We start from the raw sequence: 16,876 nt of genomic DNA, 5'->3' as shown, positions 1-16,876 counted from the left end.
TTTGTATTTATTGTCTGTGTAGATAAAACACAATTCTTAGTTAAAAATAATCATATCTTGTTCTAAACTCTGCTCTAAAAGTTAATCATACCTCAGTAAATACTTAAAACAAGTAGGTACGATTGTTTTTCTTTTTTTTTTCGAATGACGAAACGAATGATATCGATTCCACATTGATTTATTTGCCACCAGCATCAAAACTTTTGTGACAAGTAATACATCATTTTAACCTGTTATCGACAGGCGACCCGATTTCGCCCAGAGCATTTACATACTAAAACGATTTTTGTTTCGATCGATCGAGTCGGTCGAAATTACACGTTTTTTCTTCCGCGACTGCCTTCGGAAACTGATCGACGACACGTAATAACCCCGTATTAATTCATCGAGGAAACGGCATGTCATGGCTCGAACGACAGAGATAAATATGACGATTCAAAAGTTTATTTATTATTCAATTCGGACGACAACTTCTAATTATACATACGTGGAAATATTTATGCAATTAACAGACAAATTGTTAAGGGCAATTTTTACTTATATTTTACAGTTACAATACATTACTGTTAACAATAATTATTTTGAAATTGCACGTTTAACGCGCAAGTTTACACTGTTTATTAACTAATAAAAGCATTCTTTATTCTTATAAATATTATATTTATTTATAATTTAACTTATGCGTTTAAGATACGCGTATCCTGCAATACAATTTGCCTCTTAAAATTGTATCAGTATTCGAACAACGAATTAATATGAACGGTGGCAGCTGCCGCCAAAACCACCGACAGATAATCTCTCTTTTGTGCGCAATATTAATAAAAATATGCTACGATATTTCTATATCTTCGATAGTTATTATGTAACAATGGCGTCTCTTCCATTGTGAAAGTTTACGGATGAGTTACGTTTAACAAGTTCTAGGTCGGGAATCGAGATCAATTCGACCCATTGTGGCACTTTGATGGATTTCATTTTACATCGGTACTTTAGAGTAGATATTATTCAAAATTAAGGAACTTAACTAAGATCAGCGCACAATAATGTAGCTTTATGAAGCTCATTTTGTCATATTATCTTTATTCATAGATGTTGTAAAATTTGTCATAAGAATATAGTTACCTACATAGGTACATGGTTTAACTCGTAAACATAAACTTACTTTCAGTGGATTAATAATGGCTGAAGTATAGCATTAACTTTGAGAATAATATTTTATGTCCTAAAGTTATCTTGTTCTGTCTTCAGCCAATAAATACCTAATATAAGTTATCAAATATCCTTCAGTCCTTATTTTACAATTAGGTTTTCCTTAAAGAAATATATGTATTACTAAGCAATGCATAGGAAGCAAAGTATAAATCATTTTATTGTACAACATAGTTAACTACTGCGATATTGTCACCTATAAACGCATAAACGTAATAACGTGTATGACATGCAGTAATCCTCGCACATATATCTATCCGGGATGAAGTTGAATCCCGGTCAATTTACGGGTAATTAAGCCTGACCCTCTTCCGCACATCACAGAGGGAGAAGTTTTATTTCGCAACGAAATAGTCCCGGATTCCCGCTAAACTTGTTTCCTATTGGGTGGGATTGCGTTAAGTTATCCCGGTTTTGCGGGATCTTGAGTAACATGTCAGATATGCGAATGTGGAGTTTTATACTAAACTTTATTTTGTACGGTATTTTGCCTGTTTAGGTAGGGTAATCCTTTTGGTAATCTTATAGGTGCACGTATGTTCGTATACTAGATGTTTAGCTATTTGTTTGTTTAGTTATTGTTACTCAAAGGCATTAGAACATACGGTAGTATAGTAACTCTACTATACAGTACCCTTACCATGCGTTTTCGAAACATCCCACAATTTTACGTTACGTTTACTCAGTCTACTGAAGCAAACGGAACAGACTAAGTGATTAGTAAGTGCTCAAGTCTTTTTGTCTGCCTCACATGTTCGCAAAAAAGACAGACAAAACATAAAGCGCCATTTTGTCAATTTAGACATTTAATGTTACGGATTGTACCAGAACTATTGTGTTACTGACACAATAGTTCTGGTACAATCCGCTAGGGGCGCTGATTGGAATTTGTATGGGAAAATACGTAAATAATACAAATAACAGTCATATTTGTCGAAACGTAAAAACTCATGGTAAGGGTACAGGACATAGAATAAAAAAACCTGCCAAGTGCGAGTTGAATTCGCAAACTCAGGGTTATGTAGGTAAATACTTAAATCGAGTAGATTCACACAAGTCAGTTCACTCAAGAGATCATATAAGAAGTCTGATTTTTCTTTGTGACGTACGGAACCTTAAAAGTATATTCGGCATATTAATCTTTCTGCATACCACCTTATATAAAAAACAACAGAAATACAAATAGAATCTGATGCAAATACGTCAAATTGCTCATTGTTTAATTATAATCATGAATCGTCAGGGCTACTTCTAAAAAATGTTTATATAATCATAAACACAATATCCTCCATCTTACGACTACTGAAATGTATTGTGTATAAATGTGCTTTATAGTCAATCTTTTTATAGTCAAGTTATGTTTTTACAATGCAGCTAATACCTATCAGGTTTTAAATTATGAATATTATGACAACATTCTTAATGACAACATTCTTAAATATCATTGGAAACATTGTACTATTTCAATAAATTTGAATACCTTAATTATTTAAAGATGCTGACATTCTGACTCTTTCAGTTCATCTAATACATACATACATACATAAGTCATTGAAAGTGCTGTACTAGAAAATGGCCTCCGTATTAAATGAATTTCTATATTAACCACTTCTGTTTATGATCTTCTGCTGTTGATCGTCCTAGATCGGGGGTCGGCAACCTTTTTTGCAATACGTACCACTTAGTTGGTACAAGAAATAATGGCGAGCCACATTAGGGAAGTAGTGTCTAACGACGAAAAAAAGTATATACACAAATTGTCTCTTATTAACTTTATTAAATTAACTTTAATTTTAATTTATAAATGACAGAAGAGCTGCTATAAAAAGGAAAAAATGTCTCAATTTTTTTTCGATTATAATTGTCTAGCATGGTTCTAGGAAGACTTGATTGATGCACTAGATCGATAACTTCATATGAAGACGGTGACATCAGATTTCCTGGATTAAATCTTTCAATCATCTACAATAACCACAGAAAGAGAGGGATTAGTATCGTTTGACCGCTCCACTGAACTGATTTTTTTACTGTAAAACACAAATATTCTTGAAAACGATTTAATATTTTAGTACAACATATTTTTATATTTAACATAGTCTTAACATGTCTGCTTTATTCTCCAAATAACGCTCACAAGTGAGGGAGGCGGATTAGCGCGTTAGGGCAAATATTTTATTATAGTCCGAATCTCCAGCCCTCAACGTTTTATTGTTCATAAGACTCGTCCGAGCCAAATGAAAGAGTTTATGGCGAAGACGTAAGTCTCTCGGTGTTGCAATGTAAGCCACTACACCCACACTTGTGTGGAAATGACTTACTTTATTGATATGCTCATACGTGTTGTTATTATCTGCTCTTCTCTTTGCTTGTTTACTAAAATGTATTTATAATTGTGATTTGGAATATAAATAATGCATTGCTTCTCCTAGTCTTTCCAGAAATATTATTAATATTAAACTGATTCTCGTAATTAGTAATTGTAAAAACAAACAAATTTTAACTGAGTAAATGACAAAAGTATGTGTTACATCGGTATGTGTGTTACACAATGTCGTCTCCTGTACAAATAATTACTTTATTTGTTTTTCCAAACACAATAAATTAATTAGTTCAATAATGGAAAATTACTTTTTAATAAAAACATTATGAAAACATTTTAACATTGGAAGCGATATAAATATTTACCCTCATCTATTTTCGTTAAGGTTATCATGACCTAATTCTAATTCCATCTATATCATAATTACGGAACACAAATAATCTTTCCCGTATCATGTCACAACAGCGTCAATCACCCGTCTCCCTTTGATTCGGGCGTGTAATATGAAAGTGTATTTGCTATTTTTACATCTGGCAACATTGATGCCTCATCTTGTTGACTCAAGTTATTGACCGTTCGCATTTTGTTGGCGATTGTGTATTACTGTTATTGATTGTACTTGGCACGTGACTTGTGTACATGATTATACACGTTTCTAATATGGACGCAGTTTTATGTTCGACGGCGTTTAGGGCGCTGAAGATTAGAAAATGGGTTTTTCATTACAATTATTGGGTTACGTCTCGAAGTCTATGATTAGATTGCTTGATTTTAAATGAATACTTTCTATAAATAACAATTTTCAAATGTGATTTCAAGCTCTCCAGCCTCTTTGTATAGGTAACAGACGTCCTCACCATTATGTCATTTATTTATTCTTTAGTGGGTGGTAGTGCTTTTCTGATTTAAAAGCTAGTATAAAATAAGTACCTACGTCTATTATATGAACTTACCAAGTACTAATAGGGTGCTAAAAGCGATTCTAAGAAATCCATATCTGAAGGTAAATCGTCTATTTGCTTAGTAACACTATCCTTAACACTTTTAGTCAATAAAATAAATTCCAATAGGCATTAACGAAATGCTACTTCATAACATTACGAACCGAGTATTTAATGCATCACTTGCAAACGACAAGAAACGATTTATTCAGCAAATTGCAGACAGTTATTTCGGCCAATCGTATATGCCATTGGTATACTGGCCGTACAATTATGTGTTTATTGTAAACGGTGAGATTGCCGGCCGGCTGTAATTTTCTTTTAATTCGCCTTGTTTTGTATCATTTTCGTAGCTCTTCGTTTTGGTGGCGTAAACCGAGATTTGTTGGTCGTAAAACTATGCTTAATGCGAAGTGATAAATGTTTGATAAGAATAGGGTGTTGCTTAACTCACGATCCTTTTTATTAGTGACTAGCTGACCCGGCAAACTTTGTATTGCCTCAAAATCTATTTATTAAATATATTGCATATAAAATATCGTCGTGGATCCTCGTGGATAATGTAGCTTTCGATTTGTGAAAGAATTTTTAAAATCGATCCAGTAGTTTTTGAGTCTATTCATTACAACCAAACAAACAAACAAAGTTTTCTTCTTTATAATATTATAAGATATATGTAACTTGAAATGGAAATAAAATTTACAAAATTATAGAGCAAGAAGTATTTAAGAGGTAGAAAACTAACTTGATGGTTAATGGTCACTGATGCTACATTGATATCTAGAATCGACCCTAGATAGGATAAAGTCCTACCTGAGGTCGGCCATAGATGCATTGCCCCTGAGGACTAAGTCTGAACTCCTAGTAAAAGTGTATCTCCCTTACCACACTCTTCAGACAGTGCTGACCACTACTGTTATTAGGTGGAATTAAATGTAGCAGTGGTGGATGATATATTAATTCCATTACCTATCTTCTTTGCACTTATATTTGTATTGTATCACAACACAACTTTGTATTCTTATGGCCATATTATTTATTCCAGAGCTTAATGCGATTAATAATTTATTCCTTTCCTGTGATTTACTGATCATAACTAAAACGTAAAGGTTTTATGTAATAACGCAGCTGTTAAACCTAGGTTGGCTACTTTTACGATAGTTTTCTGCATACAAAGGTTTTGTTCTTATTGTTGAGTTGAGGCATACAGAACATGATTCTCGATACATAGTAACTTACATGGTAGTTAATAAACGATCTACGATGATTAGATATTAAACGATATAATATAATTTAGTTTCAACTATATAATAATGAAAACAATGCAATCATTCCGATGTGAAAGATGTGAAGAATTGAAGATTTATATTTCTATACACATTTCCTTGAACTTCAATTGTGTAGGTTATAAATGTGATACATTTTTTAATATCAACATTATATACTCGTATATAGGCATGTAGATAATATACTACTGGCTCGGATAGTACTAATTTACTCCTCATTCGAAATTATTTGAATGACCTTAACATAACCCAAGTTTACTAAGTTTTTTATCCAGGAATCATTAATTTATAATATAACTAAAGATATAAAATAAAAAAGATCCAAAGTATAAATATCAAATTCATTCACCAGAAATGTAGGAATAAGGCTGACTGTTCACTGACTACTGTCGTGTGAGCGATAGTTGCGTAGGCTACCATTTTGACGTTGAAGCTGTGCTGTCGCTTAACCCGTTGCTGTTCCGGCAATTAAATTGTTGTTTGAGCGACCAAAGAGCGGTACATAGTGATATTCGAAAATCTGTCAATAGTCGATCACTAACACGGATAGATCCATAAGCTATAAAATAGCCGAGCAACTTTTGACACTATTTAATCGCTAAATGAGCTACCAGTTGCTCAATGAGCGATCAGCCTAACTACTTTCATATACATTGTCAGTCATGGCGCTCGTTCTTTTCGCTTTATGACCAATCATTTATGCCTTACTGGTTTGGTCATTTTGTAATCTGTCCGTAATAAAACTCAATGGTTATTATGTCTGTTCCATTATCCTCGGACCTGCGAATGTTAAATTTCTTCGCTACAGCTTGTTACAAGCCTAAATTAATTATTATCTTGCTTATTTTGTAACGTTGTTCATGTACCTGCTTTGGTAGGCGAACTTTTATGAGTTCGATTAGGAATACGATTCTTTTAATAATACTGAAGTAGCAAACGTCAAGCCCACCCGCTACTATGGTAAGGTCTCCTGCCCATCAACATCTGTACGTACCCTTGATAAGATTGGAGTCCTACCTTTACCCTTACCATGAGTTTTCAAAACATCCCACAATTTTACATTACGTTTACTCAATCCATTATTCTGTTCCTTTTGCTTCAGGAAACTGAGTAAACGTAACAATAAAGTGCTCAAGTCTTTTTGTCTGCCTCACATGTTCGCAATAAAGAGAGACAAAACATAAAACGCTATTGTCAATTGAGACATTTAATGTTACGTTACTGACACTATAGTTCTGATACAATCCACTAGGGGCGCTGATTGGAATTTGTATGGGAAAATACGTAAACAAATACCAAAACAATCATATTTGTCAAAACGTAAAAAGTCGTGGTAAGGGTACTGAGGACGGCCGCAGATATGTTGCTACCCCCGAGGACTAAGTTGGAAGGCCTTGTAAAAATGTCTCTGTCCTTTACGCCAGAGGACAGTGCATATATATAATAGCAGCTCTACACTGCTATTATAAGATGTAGCAATAATACTTTTAAAATCTTCAAAAATGTACGAATTGACCACCTATAAACCGCTTATGCTTCCAGTTGACGACCCACGTGGCGGAGCGGCCACCATACCGGTTTGACGCGCAAAGGGTCCCGGGTTCGATCCCCGGCCAGACAGATATCTAAATGATGAATTTAGATTTCTGTTTCTGGGTCTGGGTGTTTGTGTATTTGTCTATGTGTGTGTCCATGGCACCCACGACACAGGGAATCCTAGTGTGGGCTGTGAGTGTAGAAAGCGTTTATTTTTTTTATTTATAATTAAGAATGAGATCAAATAAACAGTAGGTAGATACTAAACGTCAAATGGGTATCGGACTGAACGTGAACGTGTGTAAAAAACTGATGGTCCTTAAGTTTGCGGTTATGATCGTTTTTATCCCAACCTTCTTTAAACACATAAGTGATATAATTGGGGTCCCGTTCTATCGATTCTAATTCAAAATAATGGCCGGTAATTTAGTGCGATCATTTGTCGAGGACAGTCGATATTCGAGCAATAAATTGATGAAAATCAAGATAATAGAGGTTCACAATCGACGTTTCATTTCTTTAAATGCCCGATCAGTGGTTTCGGTTAATAATAGTCATAATGGTAATCAATGAGCTTTTGGTTACGGTCAGTATTAACGTTTTTGTTAAAACATCAAAAGTTTAACGCATCGAAATTGGAGTTTTAAACATTTTAGTGTTTAATGATTAATTGGGATAGATCTGTTACGTTAACTGTGTTTTAAAATTGAAATTAAGAATAAAAGGTAGCAGTCGTAATAAGAGAGGGACGGTGATATGTAAGCAAAAGAAGTGAGAAAGAGATACCTTGGGAGGGTTGTAAAACCGCAGGTTATTACGAGATTTAACACGTATTTAGTTAATTAGTAAGTGCGGTTGACCGGTGCGGTCGTGGGCTCTGCTTTATGTGTCCAGGGATTTGTATAAAATTATTACGTTTTGCTGACCTAATTGTGGTTTTTGGGTGAATTTATTACACTCGAAGGGATACACGCTTATTTAAGTAAGTTTCGCTTTGATTGTTGACACTTATAGGCGGTAGTGATATGGAGGTATTCCTACAAGAATCTTATTAGTGTATGCGTTAGTTTAGATTGACCATTTAGTTTCTTAATAGTAAAAATTGAAAGGTGATAGAACCAAAATGGTTTGTCCGGGGTAGTACCACCGCTACACCTATTTCGTACCGGGAAGTAGTTTTGTATTGCGGTGGAATGGTACGAATGCCGTATGGCTTACATATGAAGTATCTTAGTCCTCAGAAGTGGCAAAGGATCTGTATTTCTGTAATCTGTTTCAAGTAGAACCCATGTTGCTTATGGAGTTAGTTGTACGTCCACGGGCAACAGTGACAATACTATGAACTTTAAGCTCGTTTGTTACTTATAGAAAAGAGACAAACTTCTAATCTTATTCGTCAAATCTTATTAGCGTCATCTAATTTGTATTTATTTATTTATTTATTTATTTATTTATTCTTTATGAACCTTACAGAAATGTAAAGGCACAAAGGCGGACTTAATGCTATATAGCATTCTCTGCCAGTCAACCTTCGGGTAGTGAGAAAGACAACGATGGCGGCATAAAGATAATAATATATAATATATAATATATATATATATATATATATATATATATATATATACACACACATAAATATAATACATTATACAAAATATATGCAATATAAATACATACTATATAATATATACATCCGTAAATAAAGAGAAAATGCTATATTTAATTCATTTCATGTCTAGGTTTAAAATATGTGCGCGAAGTTTCTTTTTGTACACTGATTTGCTGAGTGGTTTTCTAAGATCTTCAGGGAGCGCATTCCAAAATCGAGCGGCCTGAACAGCAAACGAATAGGACATGAAACCAGAATGGTGAGAAGGAATTAAGAGAGTCAGCGTCTCAGAAGAACGTAAGTGCCGTTCATGGTTATCACGCAGGTATTGAAATTTACACTTCAGATACTCTGGAGAAAGATCATCATATAAGATAGAAAAGAGAGTTGAAAGTATCCTTATTTGTCTTCGTTTACGAATAGGAGGCCACTGTAACTGAGACCGAAAAGAGGAGACATGGTCGAACTTGCGAAGACAGAATGTAAAGCGGATACAGTTATTAATGAGCCGGTCCAGTTTATTCAGTAGGTGCTCATTGAGATCCGTGAAACACACATCACCATAATCAATAATGGGGAAAATAAGAGCATGCACCAGATTTAATTTTACCTTGATCGGAAGGAAATTTCTAAGCCGATTAAGAGCACAAAGCTTGGCGGTGACAGTTCGACAGGTCTCTCGGATCTGAGTAGACCAGTTCAGATTATTGTCCAAGTGGATCCCTAAGTTTTTAACTGACGACGTGAATTGTATTATAGAGTCATTAAACGTGACCGGTGTAATGAGATCTAAATCTACTTTAACCAATTGTCGATCGCTCCCAATAATAATAGCTTGGCATTTATTGGGATTTACATTTACGCCGAATTTCGTACTCCAGGTAGCAATGTGTTTTAAGTTATTATTAATAGTCATAATGGCGATATCCAGGGAGTTAACTTCGGCCTGTGTATAGATCTGCAGATCATCAGCGTAAAAGTGGAAAGAGCAACTAAGCAACGAAGAAAGGGAATTGATAAAGAGAGAAAATAATAGAGGTGAGAGTATTCCACCCTGCGGCACACCAGATAGAAGATTGTTCAAGTCAGAAATATTCTGCCCAGAACGCACAGCTTGCTGACGGCCGCCAAGGTAAGAAGAAAACCAGTTTAAAGAAGTTGACGAAATATTAAGGTGACGAAGTATAGCAAGGAGGATATCATGGTCAACCATGTTAAAGGCGTTCGAAAAATCTATAAGAACGAGAACAGTGACCAATCGGTCCTCCATGCCACTTCGAATATCTTCTGTCACCTTAAGAAGAGCAGTGGTGGTGCTGTGACCTGGGCGAAAGCCAGATTGAAATTGGGAAAGACAATTATTTTTGTGGATAAAGGCAGATACCTGCTTGTAAGCGACAGCCTCAAGCACTTTGGAGAGAAAGGGTAATATAGAAATTGGCCTATAGTTGTTAAGTTGACGGGGGTTAGCGACTTTAGGAATTGGGGTAATAAAGGCTTTACGCCAGAGTCTAGGAAATGCCCCTGTCAACAACGAGAAATTGATGATGTGAGTTATAGGAGGAAGAAAGTAATCAAGAACAAGAAGGAGCATAGAACGACTCACATCATCACAGCCCACTGCCTTAGATTTAATTGACACAAGAGTTTTAAGAACATCATCTTTAGAAGCGGCAGAAAATGAGAAGAGTTCATGTTGAGGTTTAGCCCAGGAAGTAATTTCAGAGATGGTTTGAGATTTTACTAGAGGACAGAGAGAACAAGCAATGGAGAAGTGGGAGTTAAGATCCTGAAGTGAGAACGGCATAGCGTATGTCTGAGCTCTCTGCTTACCAATGCCATGAGTATTGAGAAACTTCCATATATCTGCAGGCGAAGAGTTACTTAAGTTGTCAAAGAAATAGGTACGCTTAGCTGCTCTCACCATTTGATTGCAGCGATTGCGAAGCGATTTGTAGATACTCCATACTTTATGTACGATTATAATACACAAGCTTTTACCCGCGGCTTCGCTCGCGTTACGAAGTAATATTTCATTTTCATTTTATCCCCTTGGGGGTAGAATTGATCAAAATCCCTTCTTAGCGGATGCCTACGTCATAACATCTACCTGTATGCCAAATTTCAGCTCAATCCGTCCAGTGGTTTGGGCTGTGCGTTGATAGATCACTATGTCAGTCAGTCACCTTTGAGTTGTATATATTAAGATATAGATTTTTATTTATTTTGATTTCGTTCAACGCCATACCATCAAAATAAATAAAAAATAAAAACATTTTTCATAAAAAGTGGAGTTGGCTGATTTGCGAATTAAGGTATCGATATGTGAATATTTTAAATAATTTCAAATCCACAAACTATCGGGTTGTTTTGCTTAGTACAACAAACGGACAAACAACAAACTGAACATCCACATAAAACACAAAAGCTGGGAACAACAAATACAAATTTAATGCGGTGTATGGCTCAGAAGATAACCGAGCCGGTTAACTAAGTAAATAAACCCAGTCAATTAATTCAGGGTCCATTGGTCATAATGTTTGTTTGTCAGTAACTTTGTATAATCCTCAAATTCAATGGTAGGGCCTCTGATTTATGTAACAATGTAACAATTTTTCAATCGGGGTTTCAATTACAATGTTTTAACTTTGATTGCGTAACTTAATCGTGTTTTTATATTATAGGAGATGTAGTAGAGCATGAATTCCACCTGATCGTAGGTAGCAACTGATTCCTATGGAATTGCAGTCCTAGCTGAGGTTGGCCAACGATTCATTTTTCACTACTGAGAACTTAGTTAAACCCTTTTTTTAAGGAACTTTTGTAAGTGACTTATTAATTCCTTCTGACTAGCAATCACAGCCCTTAACATTGATGTTATAGGGTGTTATTTGTAATAACTCACGGTTTTCTCAAACGATTTCTTAAAGCCTTTTTAAAGCTTCTCCTTTATATGTCTCAACGGTCACGTTAGTCTCCAAAATAAATATTTATATTTATCTTTAATGTTACAATATTTCTTAGATAAGTTTCTTTTCAAATGGAATGAATCTTATTAAGTCTTATATTTGTAACACTTATCAAATGAGTAAAAATTTGAAATTGATACCAGTTAAAAAGCTCGTTATACGAATTGTTTATCCTTTAACCCTTTCCAGGAAACGAAAATCAAAGTTCCGTTTCAAACATTCAACATACCTGTACCTCTAATCGGGTAACAAAGAGAAACACATATTTAATACTCAGCAATCCCAAAATCCTTTGTAGAGCGCCGGTACAATGGAAAAGGGTATTTTCCTTTAACGGTCCAAACGTTAATTCGTGTTTAATTCGACACCTTGTTAATTGTTTCCGACACCCCAGTCCGTTTGGTGACCTCGGGAGGGGGCCGTGGACAGCCGAAGACCACCCTGAGCCACCACCCTCTCAGGGGGTCATTTTAAGAATATTTGCCCAACACCCCCTATGTTTACTCGGGTTGTTTGTGGTACCCAGAAAACAATAGTCTCAAAATTCATTGCTCATTTTATTATTGTTGATACACCGTTTTACGGGCGATTCGATTATTGGAACGAGTAATTAAATGATAATACTGGGTATTAATTGGATTTTACCTGAGTTGGTACGTGATTATTTTTAAGTACACCCGCTCTTTATTACGACGCTTTGAATATTTAAATAACGTATTGTTATTCTCGTAATTTTTGCAAATACTCCTAGAACATAAAATATAGATACAATAGTCGAAAATACTCCTAGTAAGAATCCATCAATCAATACACCGTACCTAGGTATTTATTAACAATAAATTCAAATGCAATGGTTTCAGTAGCTTTCCAATATAACTATTAACTAGGAAATATTTTTTTATAGTTTCATATGAAAAATTAAATGTAACATTATTATGAAAAAGAATTCTCTATCTCTACCAAAAAAAAATACAATCCATGATTTTTTTTTTTTTATACTCATGTATGGTTTTGTTTCAGAAATGGCACGTATGGAAAAGTCTCCACTCCTCGCCAATGGGTACAACGCGCCTCCGACGCACCTGGGCCCAATGGGCTTCATGCACCAGCACGCGCTCATGTCTCCCGGCATGCCCCACCACGGTGTTCCACGACCCGACGGCTCCATCATCAAGGGCCAACCCATGCACAACATGGAAGCACTAGCAAGGTATGATACTTATTATTAGACTAGTATCTTTAAAAAAATACGGGAAATTATAGTAAAGGTGATGGAACTTATCGAGGCTCGATTATAGGCTCTGTTCTGGTTTGAAGGAAGATACATTTGTACAAGACCTTTCAACTTAGTCCTCAGCTGTAACGTCCCTGGGCGGCCTCAGTAGGGACTTTTATCCTATTTGGGGTTAATTATAGATATCCACGATGTCTGATACTTTTATAATATTAAAAGTTATACCCTCTCACCTCCTGGTTGCAATAATCATAGTTCCAATTACTTTGAATAAAGAAACAAGACGATGAATAACTGCATCATGCAGTTATTCATCCTAAATAACTCCTAAGGTTTTTTACAAGATTCAAAAGAATGTATAACGAAAAAAAAATCCAACAGTCTAATAAGAATAAAATATAAATCGTTATACTTTATGTGATAAGAAAAAGGATTAGAAATAAGATAATCGTAGAGCCATATCATTCCTTAAAAATAAAGGGCAGCTCATAGTGACACAGTAAGTAGCAGGTTCAAGTTATACTTCTGAGGGATTAACTCACGGTCAGTGGACTAAGGACGTGCCCTAATCGTTAAGTAAATGGAAGCCCTTCAGTTAGGACTGTGATTCCACTTTTGACAACGATCAAATGACCAAGTGTGGGTCAAAGAAGCAATTATCCTAGCTGGTAATTTTTTGAAATAGATAAATTAGTTCGTACAGTAAATGGTCTTTGTTTATGTAGATATATCAAAAATAAAATAAAAACACATTTAAATTTTTGCCTGATTGGGGAGGGCAATCTTTTTCGAGTTATACATGTATGTAGGATTGTAGGTATGTGTGAATGTATGTATAAGACCAACAATATTTAAAAAACAGAGAAAATAAAAAAATATATATAATCAAGTCGGAAAAAAAAACAGAGAAATAATTTAACGATGTAATATTGTACAAAAGTACTTTTAGGTTCGTGATGTAAATAAACCATTATTAATGTTTCACTCGCGGTTAAAATAATGAGATTAGTACCATAACTAGCTTTTGTTTTAAACTAGGTTACTAAGCAATGCTAATAATGATGTAATCCTTCAAACATAGTTATATACAAACTTTTATATATGTACTATAGTAAACGCATATAGGTATAAAACTAACAGTTATGTAATAAATAGTAGGATTTGAGGTATTCCAAATTTCCAATAGATACATACTATGACAGAATCCTAATTGAATTTCATCTAAGATCTACAATAACTACGAATATCCCAGTCTAAAAACATCGCAGTATCACAATAATAACTTACAACTTCCCGTATTATTTACGGATTAACAGGTTACTAAAAGAAACCTGTAAGCAGGTCAAAAGTGATACAGGTTAAATGTCTAAGCGAGTTAATCCAATAAGAAAAGTACAAACAGCTAGTGCCCTCACTTCCGCTCCGAAGACCCACAATGCTCACTTGACTTACCCCACTGTCTTACTGCCACTCATGTGATTCGATACTATGTAAGCACATGACACTCGTAATAGCTGGTCCGATTCGATCGGGCAATGTGAAACACTTGATTGGGTATCGGCGAAACTTAATGTTATCAATTACGTACGTTTATATGAAATTTGGGAGCTTTGTGTTTGTACGTAATTTCTTTGTGTTAGAAATTGTTCTTTAAGAATAGACGGACGTAGTTATATATGATGATATTATTCTTTCTAATAAGAATACCAACAAAGTCAAATTTTATTAATATTCTTATTTATATTAGAATGAATAGCAGTGCAAATCTGTATATATGAGACGATTCATATAGGGATAAGATCCTATAGCAGGTTGTAAATAATTCCAAATACGTATTATATAATATGTCTAAAATATGTATATTTACAAAAAACTTCAAACCTTGTATAGCGAACGGAGCCGTAGACATCTCATATGATGTATAAATATGATGTAAAGTTTCAGCAACCACGAACAATGTGTAATAGAGTTGTATAGTGTAAGATTAAAACAAATTCTCCCTTAGATAAAACAATCAACTACTATAAGAAGTATTCCCTCCTTGAAGAAAAGTTTAATGAAAACAATGTGCTAAAGTAATCGAGAAACAATTTCAACGATCACGCATGAGTTGTTACGGCACAAATATAAGCGATTGTTTTAAAAACATAATTAATTTCTTCGACCCCTCGTTCAACCTAACGGAACATTTAATATTGAGTGCTCATAATTATTATTCCTTTTACATTGGAACCCTTTCCCATTCAAGAACTTTTTTTAATAATTTCAAAAACACTTTGTTGCAAGTTTTTGTCTTTCTATGAGTTCTTATTAAAGAATACTTTTTATGGCAGCGATCCTCTTTGTTGAAAAATGTTCAATTAGAATTTCGCACGGGTCATCCTTATTGCCTTTATTTCCTCATTTTTATAATCTACTTTCTGTGCTTACCTCTTTCTTCATTTTTTCTTATTTTATTTTCTTTGTCGACAGATCTGGTATTTGGGAGAATTGTAGAGCAGCATACGAGGACATCGTAAAACATCTCGAGAGGTAAGATACTTACCTTACAGCGATGGATGTGAAGTCTGCTGATATGAAACCAGCATTATCTTTTTACTTATTTAACATTTATTTCCTTACATTTCTTTCTTTATTTCATTTCCACCCTTGCCCGATTCGGCACAAACAAAGTGTTAGGATCAGTGTCGGAATCGTTTAAATTAAAAAATGGTCCTAATTTAAACTGGACGCAGATATCACAGGGGAGTGTGAAATTAGAGGAGACAATTAGATCCGTGGATCGGGTGTATTTTTAACAAATGACCGCTCGGCGAGCCCGGCTGCGGGGTGTGAACAATTCATCAAACTCATTCAGGGGCTAATCTCGATGCGAGGAAAAAGCGGCTCTCATGTAAATTGGGCCGATTCGAGGGCCAATGGTTGGGGGAAAGCGCTTTTCTTTTCTTGTTTAATGGATGGTGATTGATCGGTGGGCTTGCTACGAACGATACTTGCGGTTTTGACTTCATTTTCAAGTGCTCCGATTGAATGTTCCGAAACGTTTTAATAGCGCCACCCCCTTGTGAGCGTGTATCATTTCAAGTTGAATAAACATCAAATTTCGTTTTTCAAATAACAGCACTTAAAAACTCGATTATTGGTTGCGACTATCGCTAAGTTAATATTATTAATTATTTGTTAACGGGAATGACGTTCAACTATGAGGTTAACACGTCTATTGAATTCTAGAGATTTTGGGAAACAAATGTAAACTATGAAAATATTTTATCAAATATCTTACAAAAAGTAAAAATATTTAAAAAAAGTGCATAATATTTGTTAATCCTGAGGTAATTTAAAAAAAGTCTCAACACTTACTTATTGTACCCATTAATACTATAGGAAGTTTGCATACAGCCAAAATGCATAGTTCAAAATAGGTTAATTTTAATGGCTTAAAAAGTCAGGGGTTATAAATTTGGTTACTCGAATCTTCTTTAATTTGGAAAATAAAGCATAAGCCCAGCGAGTGCGGGTAGAATTACAGTCGGACAGCGAGTCTTGTACCGATGTGTCACTGTCAGGCGCGATCGCCGTTCCGGGCCCGGGATTAGAGCTCTTTTAAAGGAATTACTCAGTAATTTTGTGAATATAAAAGTTCACCCTAAACGTACACTAATTATCTTTGTTTAATTTACTTATGAGTAAAATTAGTTAAGGCTGTAAGAGCGTAGTAAATACAGGATGAAGTACAGTTAGATTATATTGTTTGTCGATCCCTTTAAATCCG

At 34.9% G+C, this 16,876-nt stretch overlaps 1 protein-coding gene across 14 annotated transcripts in view; it reads left to right on the top strand.

Annotated features, from left to right (window-relative positions):
- dac (dachshund family transcription factor) overlaps window positions 1-16,876 on the top strand; it is a 181,079-nt gene that overhangs the window by 80,165 nt on the left and 84,038 nt on the right. For all 14 annotated transcript variants that reach the window (XM_073082541.1, XM_073082533.1, XM_073082542.1 and 11 more), the window contains 2 exons: window positions 12,891-13,080; window positions 15,577-15,636. In XM_073082541.1, the coding sequence (XP_072938642.1) occupies window positions 12,891-13,080; window positions 15,577-15,636 (250 nt within the window). The remainder of the gene's footprint in view (window positions 1-12,890; window positions 13,081-15,576; window positions 15,637-16,876) is intronic.

The sequence above is a fragment of the Epargyreus clarus genome, unplaced genomic scaffold (genome assembly GCF_041222505.1).
Source record: "Epargyreus clarus isolate Ecla_fem2 unplaced genomic scaffold, WU_Ecla_fem_2.2 ptg000018l, whole genome shotgun sequence".
NCBI classification, from domain to species: Eukaryota; Metazoa; Arthropoda; class Insecta; order Lepidoptera; family Hesperiidae; genus Epargyreus; species Epargyreus clarus.
The sequence above is the reverse complement of the archived record's forward strand: the minus strand, read 5'-3'. Positions and strand labels throughout refer to the sequence as shown.